This window comes from Plenodomus lingam (assembly GCF_022343315.1).
Source record: "Plenodomus lingam strain CAN1 chromosome Unknown contig_23, whole genome shotgun sequence".
NCBI classification, from domain to species: Eukaryota; Fungi; Ascomycota; class Dothideomycetes; order Pleosporales; family Leptosphaeriaceae; genus Plenodomus; species Plenodomus lingam.
In genome coordinates, this window is record NW_027093940.1 from 1,346,417 (window position 1) to 1,367,193 (window position 20,777).

Sequence of the window (20,777 nt, forward strand, 5' to 3'; positions counted from 1 at the left end):
GATCTGATCGCACAGATACACCAAGTTCCCTGTACTATTACAATACCATACCATAGCTGACTCTCGAAACTCCTGTTGGCGTCGTTGATCAGATCTTTACCGTGGGGTGACGGGTACTAAAAAATCGACAATAGAACTACATCGAATCATCGTGGAGTTTCGATGAAGCCTGTGCTCCAACCGTCAATCCCAGATATAATGTTTTCTTTTCCCTCTTGTGGACTCTGACTTTTGATCGCATTCGACGACTCCATACCAACATGCTAACTACTAAAGCGCGCCTCAGTGCGAGGCATCTCATCACCCATGGAACAGTACAATTACCATCTCGACCGTTGTTACCATGTGCAGCCATCACGTTACGCGCGCATCAAGATCCTGTTCCAAGACAACAGCTATTAGGCCCTACGAGGTCCTACATGAACACGACTCGCCCGCAACAACCATGTTTGATACAACCGCGCATCACTTCTCGAGGCTATGCGAACGGACGGCCGCATCCACCAGGTGGCACACATCGAATGAATATGGGGGGTGAGCCGGAAAAACCGGCGTTGGAACAATACGGAATAGACCTCACAGAACGGGCACGGGATGGAAAATTAGATCCTGTCATCGGCCGTGACGGCGAGATCCAGCGGACTATACAGATCCTGTCACGACGGACAAAGAACAATCCGGTACTCATAGGGAAAGCCGGAACTGGCAAAACTGCTATTCTTGAAGGCTTGGCTCAGCGTATCGTCAAGGGCGATGTGCCTGAGTCAATCAAGGATAAGCGTGTCATCTCACTCGATCTTGGTTCGCTCATTGCAGGCGCCAAGTTCCGAGGCGATTTTGAAGAACGGCTGAAGAGCGTCTTAAAAGAGGTGGAAGAAGCGAAGAAAGGAGTCATCTTATTCGTTGATGAGCTTCATACGCTCTTGGGTCTCGGCAAGGCAGAGGGTAGCATTGATGCCAGTAACTTACTAAAGCCAGCTCTGTCCCGGGGCGAGCTACAGCTCTGCGGTGCCACTACTTTGAGCGAGTATCGCCAAATTGAAAAGGATGCTGCGCTTGCTAGACGCTTTCAGCCCATTCAAGTTGGCGAACCCACCGTCCAAGATACCATTTCAATTCTTCGTGGAATCAAAGAGCGTTATGAGGTCCACCACGGAGTGCGCATAACCGATAATGCCCTGGTCGCGGCGGCCTCATACAGCAACAGGTACATAACAGATCGCTTCCTCCCAGACAAAGCAATTGATCTCGTGGACGAGGCTGCCAGCGCCTTACGACTGCAACAGGAGAGCAAACCCGATGCAATTCAAGAGCTTGATCGTCAGATCATGACGATCCAGATCGAATTGGAATCACTTCGAAAGGAGACCGACATCGCCAGCAAAGAGCGACGCCAGCGCTTGGAAGAGTCTTTGAAGCAAAAGCAAGAGGAAGCCAAAGGACTCACCGAAAAGTGGGAGAAGGAGCGCGCGGAGCTCGAAGAAATTAAGAACGCCCAAGAGAATCTTGAAAAAGCAAGACTGGAGCTTGAACAAGCCCGACGAGAGGGCAATTTTGCCAAGGCTGGAGAGCTACAGTACAGCAGAATTCCGGAGCTGATAGAGAAGCTCCCAAAAGACGAGGAATTGGTTGCAGGCGCCAGCCGTCCTGACTCACTGCTGCATGACTCAGTCACGGCCGATGATATAGCCAGTGTCGTCTCACGTACGACAGGAATCCCACTTTCCAAGTTGAACAGTGGTGAAAGCGAGAAACTGATTCACATGGAGGAGACCTTACGCCAATTTGTCAAAGGGCAAGATGAGGCACTCACAGCAGTTGCAAATGCTATTCGCTTGCAAAGAGCGGGACTTTCTGGGGAGAATAGGCCGATAGCTTCTTTCATGATGCTGGGGCCAACAGGTGTCGGCAAGACAGAGGTATGTAAGAGGCTGGCAGAGTATCTGTTCAGCACTCCACAGGCAGTCATCCGTTTCGACATGAGCGAATTCAGCGAAAAGCACACTGTCTCGAGATTGATAGGCAGTCCAGCCGGATACGTAGGCTATGAAGACGCCGGACAGCTCACCGAGGCCGTAAGACGAAAGCCATATGCCGTGCTCCTTTTCGACGAGTGGGAAAAGGCTCACAAGGACATTTCCACACTATTACTGCAGGTTCTAGACGAAGGTTTCTTGACAGATGCACAAGGTCACAAGGTTGACTTCCGCAACACGATCATTGTTATGACATCGAATCTGGGCGCAGACATCATCGTCGGCGATGACGCCTTACGTTCAGGTAATCAAGACTCTGGCGAGATATCGTCTGATGTCCGCAATGCTGTCATGGATATCGTTTCCGCCACGTATCCTCCCGAGTTCCTCAATCGTCTCGACGAATTCATAATTTTCAGGCGCTTATCTCGTGAAGCACTGAGGGACATTGTAGACATTCGACTGAAAGAGCTCCAGCAACGATTGGACGACCGAAGAATCACCCTTGATTGCCCCGACGAAGCAAAACAATGGCTCTGCGATCGCGGATACGACCCTAAGTATGGAGCGAGGCCGTTGAACAGGCTTATCGCACGAGAAATTGGTAATGGCCTTGCAGACAAAATTATTCGAGGAGAAATTCGAAGTGGCGACACAGCTAAAATCGGCGTCAAATCGGATGGCTCAGGCCTCGAGGTGACTGCGTGAAGAAGAAGAAAAAGAAGAAGAAACGGCACGTGTTAACGACGTTATGACTTGTACTATAAGGTTTGTGTATATTGCATTGTATAATTATCAGGCTTACAGCACAAGAGGGTACTGATGATACCCTATTCACGGATGTATGACTCAATTCATTCAGTATATATGTGCATCTCACTCCCATTGACTTTATTGTCGTGCAAACCTCGACTCCCCTTCCGCATCGACTTGGTAGCATCGATTAAGGCAAGCACGCGTGCACGTGTCATCGCTACTTCCTTTCCCGATGTACTCTCACCCGGTCATCGGCCCTCACCTCATCCGCCAGATAATTTCAACTCTGAGCTGATATCTCTCTAGCTAAACAGTTATGCCGCCCCGTAAGCCGCCTCACAAACCATCATTCCGATATAGAAGCAGGCGCAGCATCGCATCGGCTCACAACAGCGGCGGTGGCACTAGTCTGGACACTTCTGGTTCCAGTACTTCGCGCAGATCGTCTGTCCACTCTCCATCAGCCGCGACAGTAGTCTTGAACAGGTCTCATCGGCCAGCTCGTAGAGGATCGTTCCTTGAAGATGAGTCGACACATGTCCCGTCTCAAAATGGGCGCGAAGATGATGACACATTGAACGAGGTCATCATGGCTGTGGACCTACTACCTCGAGGTGTTGTGGGCTGTAGTTACTACGTGGCGAGGGACGAGAAGATGTTCTTCATGGAAGACATTCCGTTCGGCAATGTGGACATCATTGACACTCGTATGCAATGCTGGATGGGTACTCCATGTAATGAAAGCTAACGATGATAAAGTCCGGTTATCAATCGAGCCGACTGTCATCTTAGTCTCCACAAAGATTGATGATTCAGTGATCAACAGGTTTGACCCAGAGGGCAGGAACGATGATTCCGCAAGCGTCGATAATGATCAATTTCGTCTACCGTTCCTACTGGAAGTACGGCCTCCAAGCGAATTCTACTATGATGCTGCGAAGAGTAAACTTCAGAGTTTGCAATTGGAGGGAACCGAAGTTTCTCAGATCAGCTTCAATGTGTCTAGCGAACTGCCTGCTGCCCATCAGTTCAACGATGGTGATACATTCGGTCAACAAGGACAGCTACTACGACTAGCCGGATTGATCGACTTGGAAAGTCGCGTGACGGTAGTAGCACCCGCGTCATCAGCCTCAGCAGCATACTGACGTTTTTAGGTTGGTTGTGCTGGCGCTTTGATATCCTATCTACAACGTCGACGTGCGGCAGCATATCTGCCTGGCGATCACAGTGCATATCTTATGTTCCGAGTCACGACACTTGGAATGTTCAGTCTTCGAGATACCATGTTCATTAATGCCGATACCCTCCATTCTCTGCAGATACTCGATGCGGAATCACATCCACACTCCCACAACCGAGGGCCAACCAAGAGCAGCTCGGGTGCAAAAGAGGGGCTCTCCGTTTATGGGCTGTTCCATCGCTTAGCAAGAACTTCACAAGGGCGAACACTTCTCCGTCAATACTTTCTTCGACCTAGTTTGAATATTGACATGATCAACGAGCGATTGCACACTGTGGGTGTGTTGGTTCGCCCAGAAAACGAATCTGCGCTGCAGGATTTGGGGCAAAACTTGAAAAACATCGGGAACATGCGCATCGTCCTGATGAATCTCAAAAAAGGTGTGAGCGGATCGACACAAAGCAGATCAGGTCTCTCGCGAACTGTCTGGGTGGCTATCAGAACGGTAATCGCAAATTACGAGTTTGGAATGTACCACTGATGACGTTGTATAGTTTTCATTCTTCGCACTCAAGATCAAGGATGCCTTACAAGATGTCCTGGGAGAAGACCATTTGCCAATTAGGGATAAGGTATGGACTGCCAATAAAACGCATAAAGTCCTCCAGCATTGGGCCATTTATTGACGCCAAAAGGTCTTTGAAAATTTCGAAAGCTATCATCTTGCCCAGATTGGAAGAAAACTCAGCGAGACTATAGATCTTGACAGGTCAGCCGAAGAATCGCGGACCGTAATTTTGACCGGTGTAGATGAGGAGCTTGACCAGATGAAGAGAACACTTGATGGCCTAGGTTCTCTGCTTAATGAAGTTGCAGCAAAGCTTTCGGAGATGATGCCCTCGGATCTACGAGCAGCTTTAAATGTTATCTACTTCCCACAGATTGGATTTTTAGTCACTGTGCCAATCGATCCCACCACGGGTTCTGAAGTCTACGATGGCGGCTTTGAGAGCCAATGGGAAAGAATGTTTGCTACTGAGTAAGAATCTCTTTTGGGTACAAGTAGATGGCAGCACTGACACTATTCAGAGATCAAGTCTACTTCAAGAGTTCCGAGACAAGAGAGATGGACGATCATTTCGGCGACGTTTACGGTATTATTTCAGACCGCGAGATTGAGATCAGCCACGAGCTAGCCCAACACGTGCTCCAGTACGAAGAGCTTATCACGACATGCTCAGATATTTGCGGCGAGCTTGACAGGTCAGTTCGGTGGATCACTCGTATGAAACGCAGCTAAAGGATGCGACAGTCTAGTAGCATTGGCTCAGGGCGCAAAGCAATACAGATTGTGTCGTCCGCGAGTAACACACGACAATGTTTTACAAATTAAGGGCGGGCGGTACGTTCATACTCATTCTACTACATGGCATGTTCTCTGATACAGAGAAAGCCACATACTTCAAGAGCTCACAGTCTCATCTTTTGTACCCAATGACACGTTGCTAGTAGGCGGTATTGGTCGTGACGCACGGTCTGGCCATGATACTGATATTCCACGACTTACCGGTTCGACACACGAACTTCCGAGCATGCTTGTCTTGACGGGTCCCAATTACTCTGGGAAAAGCGTATACCTGAAGCAGGTTGCGTTGATAGTATTTATGGCGCATGTTGGCTGTTTCGTCCCCGCGGATAGCGCAGATATTGGGCTGACAGATAAGATACTCTCTAGAGTCACCACTAGAGAGACCGTATCCCGTGCCCAAAGCGCTTTCATGATAGACCTGCAACAAATTTCGCTCGCCTTGAGTCTGGCCACGCGGAGGAGTCTGCTTATCATTGACGAATTCGGTAAAGGTACAGAGTCCAGCGACGGAGCAGGACTGGCATGCGCAGTGATGGAACACCTGCTCAGTTTGGGACCAGAGCGACCAAAGGTCATCGGTGCTACTCACTTTCATGGTAAGATTTCTGACATGCTAGTTCGATTAGTTTAACAGAACCAGAAATTTTCGAGCTGGGCCACCTTGATCCACGACCGTCACTTGCATTTGGGCACATGGAAGTTCGCATTGATACAGATGCTTCAGAGGTGAACGACCAGATAACGTACCTGTACAAGTAAGTTTCACTTTGTAATTCGCCCTTATGACGCGCTTACTGGGCTAAGCCTCAGGAATGGTCGCAGTACTTCAAGCTTTGGGACTTGGTAAGTTTCAACTTGACAGACGCAGGAGTGGCACTGATGGTCTATAGCTGTGCAGACATCAATGGTGTTCCTCCTGAAATAATCCAGCGTGCAGAGAATTTGATTCTCTTGTCTATGAGGGGCGAAGACCTGGTCGCTGCATGTTGCCAGATGCCCGCAGACGAAGTTGCGGAGCTAGAAGAAGCGGTAAGTGAGACATTGAGCTCAATGTAACGTTTTTTGACATGTACAAAAGGAGCAAATAGCGCGAGAATTTCTCGAGGCCGACGTATACAAAAATCCAAATGCGACGCTAGCAGGCATATTCACGACCTCGACTACTTCCGACTCCTGATCGTGAACGTCATCTCTCGAAGATCGGATGTATGATGCGGAGGATATCACGATCATTTTCGTTCAGCTTGTAGCCCTGTCCGTGTGACATGACTTCGAAAGGAATGGGTATGCTGCAAGCCCACTCCAAGGAGGGATGCAATCGTGTTGCGTGCATATAGTGGCGAAGGGGCGGATAAACCCCCTTGTTCAAGCCCTCACAGCTCAGGCGAATGTGCCGTACTTTTGTAGGAACAGTGTATTCCGTTGTTTCAGAGTGAGTCCTAGCGAATAGGTACTTTGATTGAGGCATGCCTTAAGTATGCCACATAGCAGGGTTCATGTGAATTTCATCGAGTACTAGTCGGCGTACAGTAAGTTGAAGCACGATCGATGCGAGTGACAACAAATGATCAAGTAACGAGTACTAGTAGTCTCCACATCTAGCACTACCATCCTTGAGTGTCGCAGGATCGTATTTGCAAACGTGAATGTTTGCTGGCGGAGCAGTGTGAAGGTCTGCGTCTTGGCCAAGCCTTGACACCCTTGCCACGTGCCGCCCGCCGCCCGCCTCCCTCCCTCCCGCTCCCCCTCCCGAATTCTGCGCAGCCCCTCAGAAGGCACACAGACATCTGCTTCATGCGAGGGGAAGAATCCTGACAAAATGTCCTGACTTCTTGGCACTTCTTCGCCCTACGATCAGCCTTGCAATCGCTGCGGCTCCAAGGATTTCTCGAATCCTTCCTCGATCGAGGCGGAGCACCCTGTGCCACGCTCCAAATTGACGCGACTAAGTAAAATCAGGGCTGGGATCGCGATCGTTTTTCCACACAAGAGTGCGAGGCTAATTACAGCCTCTTGATACCTCAAGAGGCAGTAGTCTCGTACTACTGATTGGATGCATTCACCAGAGACAGCCTCAGTTTGACCTAGCGACCTCTCACCGGTACCATGAGCAAGATGTCCTGAGGTGGCGAGGACGGTGTAGCATATGTATCACGTCGTACAGCAACAAAGGACTGACCAGAACCGTCCCTCCAGTTGACAGATGGGGGTATCTCATCAGTACTCAGTAATGATGTCAGAGAAACCAACTACGGATGTGGCTAGTCGTGGAACGAATGCTCGTTAGCGAGTCAAGCGTTGTTTATTTTGGTGTAGCAGAAGTCAGTCAGCACTAACTGTACCAAGTATCCATTGAAGCAGAGTGAAGAGGCGCATGTGAGCAATATCTGCAGCAGGGGTAAACAGATTATGTGACCGGTCATGGTTCCCAACATGGATGGCCGCTGGCAGGTAGTGAAGCATGTTCCAAAAGAGCAGAAGAGTGTGCTTCAAATCTCAGGAAATCAATCTACCACAACTACCGGTATGCAACGCATCTGGCCCTGTCGTCAATTGCACGGGCTTCACCCAGGTCGCCGAGCCTCGTTGCGTGCCGCTGGCATGGGACATTCCAAGATCCGATTTAGTGGAATACCGGTACAGTACCTATGGAAGCACTACCAGCGGTACCTACCTACGATTCTCCTATACTAGGAAACATTTTGCGAGACTCGGATTGCAGAAACAGAACGAAAGTATCGGTCTTGCTAGGTCTGATGCTCTCTTGTCCTGTGTAGTCCTCGCAACGGCCCAAGCGCCACGCATGATGGTCATCTCCAAAGTCACAGACTATGTAAGTTATTTACGCTAAGCCCAATCTGGAATGCATCTTGTTGTAAGCTCTCAGCCCCAGTCTAAGCACGTTGCCTGCTTTGGCTGCACCAAGTTCCCTGTCCCTGTATTCCCCCAAGGCGTCAGCTTGATGCCTGCGCCGGCGAATGTAGCCTGCCAACGCCTGCATATTGCTCCTTGCCCATTGGTAGCATTCCACGACCGCTGCCAAAGTATTACTAGTTAAATCAGAGCCACTCGTTCTGCGTTACTATTCTATATAATGAACACCTTGTCCTAAGGCTCCTACTTCAAATCTTCTTCCCATGCTCCTACAGACATCATGTTTCAAGCAACCCCTCAAACATATGCGCCTCATCATTCGCCATCCCCGCCAACGGACAATATGCTTGCGGTTCCTGAGTCTACCATCATGGTCACTGGCCGAAACGGAGAGTCGAAACCTCGGAAAATGAGAGCCTCATGTGACGCTTGCTCGCGTGCAAAGGTACACTCTCATGTTATATCCTCTCGCTGATACCGTCCACTGACGACGACAACAATAACAACAGGTCAAGTGTGATAAACTTAGGCCGATATGCCACCGCTGCAATAACATGAACATTTGCTGCAACTATTCTCCCTCCATGAGGTATGTCTATGAGAAATGACTACACATGCTGGGCGATTGACGTATCAACAGGTTAGGAAAGCCGCGGAAAAATAGGAATCCTGACGGAACTGTTATTCGCGATGTGTCCCCAGTCGGCTCTTGTGGGCTACCAGGGAAAAGGCCAGGCAAGATTGTGGGGACTAATGTTTCCACTGCCGAAAGCTCTCCCGAGCCAACGGACTCTTTCTACTTCTGCCCTGCCACTCCGGAGTTTCATTACCAGGATACTTTCATGAACAGTGGATTTAATGGCGGCCAGTCTCCAGAATACTCGGATGGCTCACTAATCAACGGTTGGTCGAAGGAAGAACAAGTGATACTGGGGGCGCCGACAGACATGTTCATTCCCACGCAGCAGTTTGTGACATCACAACCATCCTATGGCGGACACGTGCGGTCCGACAGTGTACAGAGTCACTCAGAGATATTTCCGCCCATGGAATCATTGCAACCACCATCCATTGATCCGGATCAGTTCCTTGGTATACAAGCACCAGTCCTCGCATCTCGAGATAAGATGATGCCATGTCCCTCTCCCATGGTCTGCGCACCACTCCCAACGCCTGCGTCTCCGCATGATTTCGTCAATGCTCCAATGCATGATTGCACCCAATATGCTCTTCAGACACTGAGCAGCTTATATGCGCCATTGGACATTCAGTCATCTGCTATGGATTTTGGCTGCCACCCTGATGGGCTGCGAACATGGACCGATATCTTTTCGGTCACCAAATCCGCCGTCGAATCGGTCCAAAACTTACTTGCGTGTCCTTGCTCAACGAATCCTCACTATCCATCGACGTTATCACTTGCTATCCTGAAGATCCTGTCCATCTATCAAGCCATCACCGGAGTGGATGATCAGAACAACAGCCTTACAAAGAGTGCTCGAAGGGAGAACTACACCCATACTTCCAATCCTCTAGGCATCTCCATTGTCAGCCCTGCCGATGAAATGAATTTGCGCACAAACATGGTACTCTCGGAGCTCCGCAGGGTAGACAGACTCGTAGACAAGTTCAATGAGCGCTACTGCAAGACCGCCAATGTAGCAGAAAGTCAAATGGACAGCGGCATGTATTTTGCCTTGAAGACTGAGCTTCGCACTCGAGTTCGCGAAACATTCAAGATCATTATGCGGACGGCTCCCGAGGAGATCAAACGTCAGATGGCATTGCACAGTCAGAACCGTGCACGCGTCCATACTATGTAATACGTCGGCTGCCAACATTATTGATGACAACTTCAGGGTGGGTATCCTGTCCGATATTTGTGTGATGATAGGTGGTGCTGTCGCGAGCAACTTTCAAGACATCTGCAATGAACATTTAGATCTTGTACAACCTATTCGTCTGTGCCCATTCTTTTTGGCTAAAAACGTGTATATATTTTAGAAATTCGCCGCATAATTGATCTAGGCGTCAGAATTGTTTAGGATTAACGTCAACAATCAATGAGGATTGAGAGAGGACTCGTGGTGCCTGCAACACGATTCAAACACCAGCACAAAGCAATCTCTTCCCCACTAATCCATCTGGTCCCACTATCGCGAATTGCTTTCCTGATCCATAATGTTGAGCGTGCCAAAGTGATGTCCCAGATGGCCCCATACTGCATCCTCTTCCGAACAGCGCCGAACCCAAGGTACGCCTTGCTCTTGCATCTGCGCCAGTGGCGTCCGTCGTGCAGTCCCGCAAATCCTTCCCCACTACCGTACTCTACCCTACCCTACCGTACAGTACCTAGAACCTGGCCAACAGCGACAGTCGCAGCATCTGTCGCCGAAGAGTCGCAGACCCAGGTGCGCCATGGTTACCCGCCCAAACAATGAGCCAACCGATCGCTGAATCTGCCCCTTTCGGACCATTAGCCTTGCGAGCACGAGAAAGGCGTCCAAGGTCCCAGGATGAGTATATTAAACCCGTCGAACCACCCGTTGAAATCACCTGCCATCTGGGTCCCTTTTACCCGCCCACTTGGGTCGTCCAATTTAGAGCCAGGGCAGACTTGCGATTTGATTGATCAAGTTTTACGAAAAGTTTTTTGGGACAAGAGAAGAGAGACTTGGGGATCAGGTAGATAAGCGCTGGGGACCGGTGGGGGCGGAGAGAGGGTGGAGTCCTCCCTGGGCTGTGGTGCCTCGCGATGCCTCTGAAGATGTGTCTACTAAGGACTATCTGGAGGATGATGGGAAGAGGACGCGGCAGTTGCTGGCGTTTGTGGAGTTGGTCTTGCACGTGCATGTTGCTTTCGTGCTGTGGTGCTGCGGAGTTTCATTCCGCGACGGGCTAACGGAGCAATTACAAGTCACTACTATACGGTAGTACCATACTCTACGACGACCTCATCTCATCTGTCATCAAGATTGAATAGTATCAGTAGTCATCACCACCATCCACGAGCACTCCTATGCGCAAGACATGTACGATTGTCAGTGTTACCAACGTTGCTAGTAGCCACGTCTCTCGAATCGCAAATTCGTTGCAATGTTCCGTCATTCACAATCATCTGGCAACCCGATTGAGCCTTGAAAGCAGCAGCAAAGGGCGGGTGGCTATCAGCCACGCTGTAAGACAACGTCACATAGGACCGCCTAAGAAATGCGGCACCCAATAAGCAAGAGGGATAAACCACCTGCAAAAACGTTCATGGCATGATCTGACGGGTTCGGGGCCGTTTCCCGTCAGCAGGATCTGGCGGGTGGCTGAGACAAAGCGCACAAGTGCTGATCATCGACTCGAGTTCAGAGTCTCACTTAGGGACGAAGATGGCCAAGTTTTGTGTCTGAGAAGCTGGGCTGGCAGTACTATGGCGATACAAGAGCCTGCCCCACAGAAACATAGTGCGTGTAACGCGTCACGAGCCGCAATCCTCCACTTGCTTCAACGGCTCAAGCCCTCTGGCTTCTTGCGTAAGGCGACCGACTGCTGCCTACAATACCCCGGAAGAAGAGGCAGGCAAGTGCCAAGTGGAGTCTCGAATAGTGGGTATGTCACCCAAGCAGCTCCTGGGACATCTCATGGCCACTCTTTACTCTCTTCAACCAGCAGATCTACTGTAGACAACCCGGTCAGTCTTTGTCATGAAACAGCCTGTTATACCTGGTCCTTCATGAAGCCTCTCTTTTCGATCTTTGATAATCCAGCCTCCACAAATTCTCACGTGTTGACCCTAGTCCACCAGCTTACCGCTCTCACGCTGCACCGGCACCCCACTGCACTAGACATGGGTCTCGAGCACAAGGCTTTACCAGGACCTGATCCGAATCGGGACAGGGCCATCAGAATAGGGTATTTGGGCTGATGTGCTCTATACCCGAACCGACTGGGCAAGGCGCGGATGATGAGTCCTGATTGGATGAAATAGATTAAATTCCCATGTAGGCTGTGTGCTGTGTGACCACAGGATCGTGAATCCAATACTTACTTGCAGGCCATTGTTGTGACAGCGTGAAAGAGCTGCGCCAACCCGGTAATAGGATGAACATGGCTTACAAAGGGGACAGGGAATAGTGCATAGAATGGGAATCTAGCGAGGCTCCTCTGTCAATGATAGCACGAAACGAACATTTCCATCATCTCACTGCCGAATTATCCTACACCCTCTCCCAATACCTTAGGTCATCCATAACTCCGCACCGTTGCCGACACTGCCTCGCCTCGAAACGAAGCCCAGTCTAACCCGCTAACGAAAGGAACAGAGCAGCATCTTCTGACATGCATTACGAACTCACAGGACACGGATAATGATCAGAATTAGCAACCATTGCAAGTCCCCAGCGCACGAGCATCATACCACCGTTCGCAACATGTCCAACTCGTACAAGGGACACCGCACTTTCAGCCATGTGTCTGTCGTGCAGCTGTGACACCAAACCCGTTGGAACGGCTTCGTCTAGCCCATGGCGGGACGATTGCACATTGGTACTCAAAAACACATGTTGTAAGTCTCTTCATCATCAGAGTTTTGTCTTTCCTCACTGAATGGCTGGCCTCGAGCAGTGAAATTCACAGCAGTAGTAGCAAGAACCATCACCATGCCATCAACAACCCTCGTCATCAATATTTAGGCTCATGCTTGGAACTTGGCTAGGTAAACCCAAGGAATTTAGGTAATCATCCACAGCACACAGACTGAAGACTCGTGCATGTAGCCTTCCCACCCCCTTCCTCAAGAACTCTGAAACATCCTCCCAACACGTGAAAAGCGAACCCAGTGTCGTACAACCGCCAGTACCAGTGGCTGAATGGAAGTACACCAATGACGGACCGCTCAGCCCTGCTCATAGATGGACAGCGGCTACGGTTAAGGCTCCCTGTACCAGCCCGCAAGGCAGGACTTGCGGTCAAGGAATTCGCAGTTGTAAGTGGCTTGACTGCGTACCTATCATAGTTTGCTGCGTAGTAGACAACCCATGTTGCGCCATCCACGGCTAACCTCGAGCCATGGGATGGGGAGCTCGTGGGACCTGGGATGTTTGGCGCTCTACTGTTTGTGTAAGCATCTTTCCTGAGTTCTCTCGCTTGAGGCTGGATGGCAAGGTGTTGAGTTTGGACTCTGATTTGGGGGTTGGATGCAAGGGACGTGGATGGGAGATTTGCGACATCTCGTCCTACATGTGAAGGAACTTTTAAAGCAGTTGGAACTTGTCACTAAATACTTCATATTTACATCCTAATTGTAGACTTGTTCACACTGACATTCCATGACACCGCCTCCACTCCAAAAACGAGACAACCTTACTCGTGAAACACACTCCCCTGGAAAACTTTCCCCCCCGCCCCAATTCAAGGCTTCAAGCCCCTTCACCACACCAGACAAATCACTCACCCCTTCCAAAACTCTCCAGCCCCCGTGCATCTCCCACCGAAACATCCCCACATAAACACCACCCTCAAATCCAGCCCCCAGCCCCACCATCAGCCCGAAGAAACAAGATGCACACGCTCAAAGCGCCTCATACAGCGGCAAAAAAAACCCACAAGCTGACCACTACTCCAATCCAGCACCACACCAAACCACGCCTCCCCCCCACCCCAACACCTGAAACAGCGCGGGGTACCATGACCGCTTCAGCCCCAGACCTCGTGTGCAGTCGTACAGTTGGCACCGCACCGTAGTGCTGAGAAGACCTGCCCCCACCCCAGTTCGTCTGACAAGCTACAGTAGCCATGGCATGTGGTAGGTACTATAGGTACCCAGACGCCGGCTGCCGTATCCCCGATACGCGCACAATCTACCCGGCGAGGTTTTACCGGTGAAGAAGGAAAAATAGGCGTGGTGCAGGTTAGATGTGTTCGGGTGTTGGTTGGCTGGGTGGTGCGGGTTGGGATGCGTGGAGGGGGGATGACTGCAGGTGTGTGGTGTGTGTGTGTGTGTGGTGGAAGGGGGTTTTGAGTGGTTACGTGCAGGAGGGGTGCCGATGGGGGATGGGTTGGATGTGCATGGAAGGGTTTGGAAGGATTATGGAAGGGTGAGGAGATGGGTGTGTGAGTGATTGGGGGTTGGAGTTGGAGTAGGAGTGAGATGGGTGATATGTGGTTGTGTAGGATGGAATGCATGCTAGTACATGCAGTATGGAATCAATAGTTTTGTATTCACTTACTGCGTGGAATTACGCGGAAGTAGATATTTTACTCACAAGGTCGAGTTTGCTCGGTATCCCCATCGCCGCCACACATTTACAGGGAACACAAACACACACACATACAAGGCGGAAACTAAAATCCAAGCATAATATAACTAACTCCCATGCCCCACGTACCAAAGCACCCAAACTGCTCCATGAACCTACCAACGAATAATCCATACCAACAGCCTCCCAATACACACATCGACCCACGCGAACAATTGAACCGCTACAGATCCCCCACCTGCATAATTTCACGTGCACATGTTATGCGTCTCCCAACGACTCAAAGTATCTAATCAGTTTGATCACCGATAGGCACTGGTTGAATGAAGGAGGAGCGGTTACTATTGCAGGGTTACATGTAATAAAGTGAATACCATGTTGATACGTGGCTGTGAGCACCGAGTATGGTGTTAGAAGGATCCTGGGGGAACAGTTGGGTAGTACCTTGTGTATATGACATACCAGAAGTTATCAAATCTTCTCCAAGGGTATCATGGCATGCATTTGTCCATGTCAGCACCCTACCTTTAGGCTTTTCTGACCATGTATTCTTGAAAGAAAACAAGCCCTTTCTACAGGCTCAATGTACACAGTAAACTAGTTTAGCTAGTATACATATAAATTCTTTGGAGTTGTTACTACCGTCATCGCATGTACAAAGTCATCTGCAAATCAACTACCTCACACATAAGTATCACCCATACAATCACAGTACTGCAACAATCCCCCTCACCACACCCTAGCCGATTCACCAACAAAGGCGCCACTACACTATACCGCACCGTCCTATCCAACCCCTCCGCCAGTGCGAAAAAGCCCACAAAAAACACCCCCCACTCTAGTAATCTAGTGCATTAGATAGGCTTGTCAGATCTCGAGCCCTTGTTATATGGATGTTAGACAGGAAAGGGAAGATAGATTCTAAGTATATGTATCTAGTTATAAGATGAGATGGAAATTAAGCTTAACGTATCCACAGCTTTGAGCAAGAATGCTTGGGCTATCACCTCCTTTGCATCTAACACATCAATGCCTTGAGATTTCCAGCTGTAGGCCTTGTGATGAACCCATTATACATAGTCTAGTACTACCAGACAGCCGGTTTTCCGGGCTTGACGAAATTGGGCACTGCTCTTTGGCTCTCGTTCATTCGCACTGCAGACGGCATGTGTGGTGCACTCCGGACGCGGGGTTAAGGGTTAAGATGCGGGAGTGAGCGGCAGTGTAGGTGGACGGGAGATGTGGCGAGCGAGTCATGTATCTGAGAGGTGGTAGAGCATGGCAAGGCTTGGTTTTGCGGAGAGTGGGTGAGGGATACGGCGAGTTGGACGGAGGATTCGGGGGATTGGCTAGATGGGATAGTCGAGGAGGAGATATATCCGCATTGAAGATATTTAAAATGAAGACTAGACAGGCCAGCTCTGTCTCGACACGTGTATTTACCTCGGATGTCGAACAGAGTGGATGAGATTTCCAGGATCAAGAGTTTTCAGTCAGCCTGAACGAATTTACATCCGCTTGATAATAAAGACTTGATTCATTGTGCTAAATTAGAGACAGCCACCTCTACATCTACAACATCTCACTCACCACAACGTTCAATCTCTCATCTCAAATCGGCTCATCCCTTGGCTCAATCATAATCTCGTTCACCGCAACATGCTCCGGCTGCCTGAGCGCATACACAATGCTATCCGCCACATTCTCCGGATCCAGGACCTTTGCCCCGCTCGGCTCACCATACTTCTTCAACGCTTCCTGATCCGTACTCATGCCCAGCAAGTCGGTGGCTACGTTGCCTGGCTGCACGCTCGTCACCCGCAAACCCGATCCCGCTGTTTCGACGCGTAGGCTCTGCAGAGTAGCCTCGACGAAGAACTTTGACGCAGAATATACGCCAAGACCGGGGAAGACCTTGCGACCGGCGTCCGAGGAGATGGCGACGAGATGGCCCTTGCCGCGCTTAAGCATGGAGGGGACTACAGAAGAAATGACGTTCAAAAGACCCTTGCAGTTGACGTCGACAGTCTGGTTCCATTGATCGGTTTGCGTGTTGGCCATCATGGTGAAGTACATGACACCGGAAACCGAGACGAAGATGTCGATGGGACCCAGCTGCTTCTCCACTGTAGCGACTAGTGCTTCGACCTGTACTTTGTCGGTGATGTCAGTCTTCTGGGTGATGACCTTGCTTTCGCGAATCACTAGGCGCTTCTTGAGATCTTCAAGCGCATCGACTCGTCTAGCCGCAAGGGCGACATGGCAACCCTCACGGGCGAGTGCTGCAGCAGTAGCAGCACCGATACCAGACGATGCACCCATGACGACCACAACCTTGCCAAACAGTGGTCCTCTTCGGGGGAGCCTGGCGCAACCTCCGGCAGCATCCTGACGGGTTGGTGGTTTTGGTAGCCAACCTCGAGCATACCAATGGCGAGTGTAGGTCTCAAGGAGGACTTGATCCACCTTCGGGCGCTCGATAGCCAAGCGTAATGGTCTCGTCTTTGCATTATCTAGCACAACAACGTCCCTGAGAAATTCGATGCTAGGCATACCGCTTCGTAAAATGTCCACAGTGAATGCACCATCGCCACCCTTGGCAGAGCCTCGCTTGTCATCCCAGAGCGCAACCCACTTCTCAAACTCAAGTGGCTTAGTCGGATAGCCAAGAGCGTTAAGGTCCTCAAACACCTGGCTGATATCTACAGGATCGGGGTCACCAATATGGAAGATGGGTTGCTCGGTCTCGGTCTCGTTGCTAAGGTGAATGACGGCCTTGCTGACAAAGTCCACGGGGGTCATCTCGGCACGCCATCCATTGACCTCTGGGTAGTGACCTATCCTGATTGACTCGACGATCAAGGCTGTCAAAAGATCCCAAGCGTTAGCAGCACCTGTCTCGCTGTGGCCACTGATGGTGCCGATGCGATGTATCTTTATAGGCACTCCACGGCGACCAGCTTCTAGCGCGAGTTGTTCAGCAACCCACTTTGTCTGCCCATAGCCATCAGCAAGCTTGACAACGTCATCTACTTCAAGCATGGCATCTTCAGGCCATCCCTCGCGGCCTGGCTTTGGAAGCAAGACACCATTCGTGGAAATGTATTGGACAGTTGCACCACCCTGAGCGGCTAGACGAAGGATCTCTCGTGTACCACCAACGTTGGGCTTTTGCAGCGCAGCATAGGGGTATACCAGGTTGACAGTAGCTGCAGCGTGAAGAATGACATCAGTACGCTCGGCAAGCTCCTTGAAGGTGTCAGGTGGAAGGCCAAACCGTTTACGAGACAGGTTGCCCGGAAGAATTTCTACGCGCTCCATGATGTTGTCGCTCCAGAGGCCAAAGTCAAGCATATTCCTGCGGATTCTAGCAATACCAGCGGGGATATCGTCCTGTGATGAGTCTGCAAAACGGACCATGCAGAGAATCTGAGCGGAGGTGTTCTCCAAGAGATCTCGCAAAAGGAAAGCCCCAAGGAAACCAGTGACACCGGTGAGGAATACTGTTCTGGCATCCTTGATGGCACAAAATTTAGAAAATTGAGGATGGATGTCCTTGTCTAGTACAGAGTCTGCGCGCAGCACAGCTGGCAGATTTTCTTGCACCTCGGCGGTATGACCGTCTCGAATGGCTCGGACGGTATCTAAGTGTCCATTGAGTGTTGCTGGGTTGGCCAGCCGTGCAACTGGTACTCTGAAACCAAACGTGTTCGACAAGCGTGCAGCTAGATCTGCAAGAAGTAGAGAATGACCGCCAAGGTCGAAGAAGTTGTATTCTGGGGTAATCGAGCTTGCGCTGACGCCGAGAATCGAAGCCCAGATCTCAGTGACCTGCTCGATGGTAATGGGACTCTGCTCGAATTTGCGCGCACTGCCGGTTGGCGAACTGGGCCTCGGCGGTGGCAGCGCTTTGAGGTTGACCTTACCAGAGACGTCGCTCGTGGGTAGTTCTTCAAGCTCGACCCATAGAGAAGGAATCATGTAATGCGCAAGATATGGTATCAGCATGCGCCGTGCAGTTGCACTGCGACCTGTCCGGTCAACCTCCACTACAGGACGTTCATCGGAGGAGTCCTTGTCACGGACGAAGTAAGCAACGAGTTGGCGATCGATACCCTCTCCCCAGGGAACAACAGCACATCGACTAGCAGCAAGATGGTTCACAATTGCGCTCTCGACCTTTCCAGGAACAACTGAATAACCACGTATCTTGATCATTGCTCCCACACGTCCAGTGATCTCGAGTAGGCCATTTGCGAGAAGTCTTGCCTTGTCGCCCGTTCTGTACATGCGAGCACCGACCTTCGAGATGTACGGATTTCGGACGAAAGCTTTCGCGGTAGTTTCTGGGCGGTTGAGATAGCCTCGGGCGAGTAAGTGCCCACCAACGAAGAGCTCGCCATTCTCCCCTTCTTCCACCTTTTGACCCGACTCATCGAGAATGTAAATGTGCTTGCGGTCAATGAGTGGGGGCCCCACTGAGCAGTAGATAGCACCTTGGTCAAGCTTCTCCAACATGTCCTTGATATCTCCACAGGCAATTTCATGGGTCTCGCATGCGCTATAGACGTTAAGTAGGCGAGTATTTGGAAGAGCTTTCAGGCCTCTTCGCGCGAGATCTGTTGTTACAACCTCTCCATTCAGCCAGATGGTCTTCAGGTCTGGTAATCGGGAACCCAGTGCTTGGTGGCGAGCCAGAACAGCGGCAAAGAGTGTAGGGGTAAAAAGTGTTTCGGTGATTTTCTTGGTCGCCAGTAAATCTACGAGCATTCGGGGATCATAACTCGCATCGTCTGGAACAACCACGACTGTAGCTCCGCGTAAGAGGGGACGAATGATCTCCCAGACAAAGAAGACATTGCACGCCACACGGTCGCCTGGTTGTAAATCCGACAGACCGAACCTGAGATTATAAGAAAGTACTGATGCTCTGTGTGGATTTGCAATGCCTTTGGGCTTTCCAGTGGTTCCACTTGAGTAGGCGACAAAAGCTAATTTGTCAAGGTCATCTTCCGAAGGTAGTGGTTGTTGTTTCTGCTCTTCTGTATGACCGTTTGTGGCTGTTTCTTGCTCATCTAAGACAACAAGTGCTGTCCCTGCCTTGATTTTCCCAACCTCAGCACTGATAGTAACCACAATTGCTGGTTGTGCATCTTCTAGAACGTCTGCAAGCAGATCTGGGGGATATGCCAATTCCAGCACCAGGAATGCGCCACCGGCTTGTAGAGCTGCCAGACAAGCAATCACATAGTTGGCGGAACGCGGCAGCAGTACCCCAACCAAGCTATCGCGTCCCACGCCATGACTTCGTAACCGGGCGGCAAGCGTCGAAACTTTGTCGTGAAGCTGCTGGTATGTATATGTCTCCTTGTCGTCTTCAAGAGCAATGAGATCTGGAGTGGCTTGGACCTGTTTTGTGAACAGTGCCGACAGATCTTTGGTCGTGTCGATGATGGACATCGTCAGGGCTTTGTTGAGATGCGGGGTTGATGGAGAGAGTGTTCACGGTCCACAGGAAATGGAAGTGTCTATTTAAGCAATTTCCCTCTTCATGGGAATCCCTGACTGATGGGATGGCAAAGCTAAACACAAGGATGCAGAAAATTCGATTGTTGGGAGTTGATGCTCTCGCTTATCTGCGAAGCCGTAGACGCGTCGTTGGCATGGTTGGTTGGCCCTGTCCTCAAAAGTTGTGCCGAGTTGCCCTTTGCCGATAACGTCATGGGCTAGCGCACTTTTGCATCTCCACAAACACCACTGATTCGAACAGACGACCGTCTGGTGTGGCCTCGGGAAGCTCTTGGACAGTCTAGTCTCCGGAGGATCGCTATGGGCCCAATCGGTTGGTCGCTGGTGTGGCGTTCACATTACTGTCATCAGTACAACCTTCTGCTCTTAGACTTAGCGGGGCACTGTCGTCTACTAGACGTCCAGGTTCGATGTCGAGTACCGGTATCGTTGCTTCTGGTATTAAAAGCTTCAGGTTTGCTTTTTGATCATCTTCTCTCGGTGGCATGATCGTTCTGGAGGAACAGCGTGGCAATACAAGCCTTTCTCCATGGGCCATGAAAGCCTGCCATGAAATCTTCGCTAGGCAATGTGACCAACTCCAGAGCTGTTTTTGGAACATTCTCAAGCTGAGTCCATGGAGCAACAAGAATCAGTTTTAGGGTATGGGAAACGAGCATGCTGCAAGTAACGCACGATCTGGCAGTTCCGATGGGACATGAGCATGTCAGCCATGATGTCGCTGAGTAAGGTGGGTGGGCTTGGAGACTTCATTCGTGTGACGAATAGTCAGAAAACCTCGCTAGCATGTTACAACAAAAAAACAAATACTGAATCTTGGCTCATGGCACATCTCTGTAATGTAT

General features: G+C 50.4%; 8 protein-coding genes across 8 annotated transcripts; 7 read left to right on the forward strand and 1 right to left on the reverse strand.

Moving 5' to 3' along the window:
* Positions 1-260: 260 nt before the first annotated feature.
* On the forward strand, positions 261-2,684 carry HSP78 (chaperone ATPase hsp78; the record flags this gene model as incomplete). The annotated part of the gene is made up of 1 exon (XM_003835725.1): positions 261-2,684. One exon carries the CDS (start codon positions 261-263, stop codon positions 2,682-2,684), a length of 2,424 nt encoding a protein of 807 aa, XP_003835773.1.
* Positions 2,685-3,048: 364 nt separating this feature from the next.
* On the forward strand, positions 3,049-3,880 carry IAQ61_006197 (uncharacterized protein; the record flags this gene model as incomplete). The annotated part of the gene is made up of 2 exons (XM_066097090.1): positions 3,049-3,439; positions 3,525-3,880. The coding sequence occupies 2 exons, from the start codon at positions 3,049-3,051 to the stop codon at positions 3,878-3,880; spliced, it is 747 nt and encodes a 248-aa protein (XP_065953082.1).
* A 629-nt stretch (positions 3,881-4,509) lies between these two features.
* On the forward strand, positions 4,510-4,958 carry IAQ61_006198 (uncharacterized protein; the record flags this gene model as incomplete). Its single annotated transcript, XM_066097091.1, has 2 exons — positions 4,510-4,547; positions 4,631-4,958. 2 exons carry the CDS (start codon positions 4,510-4,512, stop codon positions 4,956-4,958), a joined length of 366 nt encoding a protein of 121 aa, XP_065953083.1.
* A 23-nt stretch (positions 4,959-4,981) lies between these two features.
* Positions 4,982-5,915, forward strand: IAQ61_006199 (uncharacterized protein; the record flags this gene model as incomplete). Its single annotated transcript, XM_066097092.1, has 2 exons — positions 4,982-5,198; positions 5,575-5,915. The coding sequence occupies 2 exons, from the start codon at positions 4,982-4,984 to the stop codon at positions 5,913-5,915; spliced, it is 558 nt and encodes a 185-aa protein (XP_065953084.1).
* A 1,830-nt stretch (positions 5,916-7,745) lies between these two features.
* On the forward strand, positions 7,746-8,135 carry IAQ61_006200 (uncharacterized protein; the record flags this gene model as incomplete). Its single annotated transcript, XM_066097093.1, has 1 exon — positions 7,746-8,135. One exon carries the CDS (start codon positions 7,746-7,748, stop codon positions 8,133-8,135), a length of 390 nt encoding a protein of 129 aa, XP_065953085.1.
* Positions 8,136-8,438: 303 nt separating this feature from the next.
* Positions 8,439-9,981, forward strand: IAQ61_006201 (uncharacterized protein; the record flags this gene model as incomplete). The annotated part of the gene is made up of 3 exons (XM_003835723.2): positions 8,439-8,603; positions 8,668-8,747; positions 8,799-9,981. 3 exons carry the CDS (start codon positions 8,439-8,441, stop codon positions 9,979-9,981), a joined length of 1,428 nt encoding a protein of 475 aa, XP_003835771.2.
* A 2,377-nt stretch (positions 9,982-12,358) lies between these two features.
* On the forward strand, positions 12,359-13,268 carry IAQ61_006202 (uncharacterized protein; the record flags this gene model as incomplete). Its single annotated transcript, XM_066097094.1, has 3 exons — positions 12,359-12,710; positions 12,976-13,130; positions 13,176-13,268. Exons 1-3 carry the CDS (start codon positions 12,614-12,616, stop codon positions 13,266-13,268), a joined length of 345 nt encoding a protein of 114 aa, XP_065953086.1. The 5' UTR covers positions 12,359-12,613.
* Positions 13,269-16,014: 2,746 nt separating this feature from the next.
* Positions 16,015-19,863, reverse strand: IAQ61_006203 (uncharacterized protein; the record flags this gene model as incomplete). The annotated part of the gene is made up of 1 exon (XM_003835718.2): positions 16,015-19,863. The coding sequence occupies one exon, from the start codon at positions 19,861-19,863 to the stop codon at positions 16,015-16,017; it is 3,849 nt and encodes a 1,282-aa protein (XP_003835766.1).
* Positions 19,864-20,777: the final 914 nt, after the last annotated feature.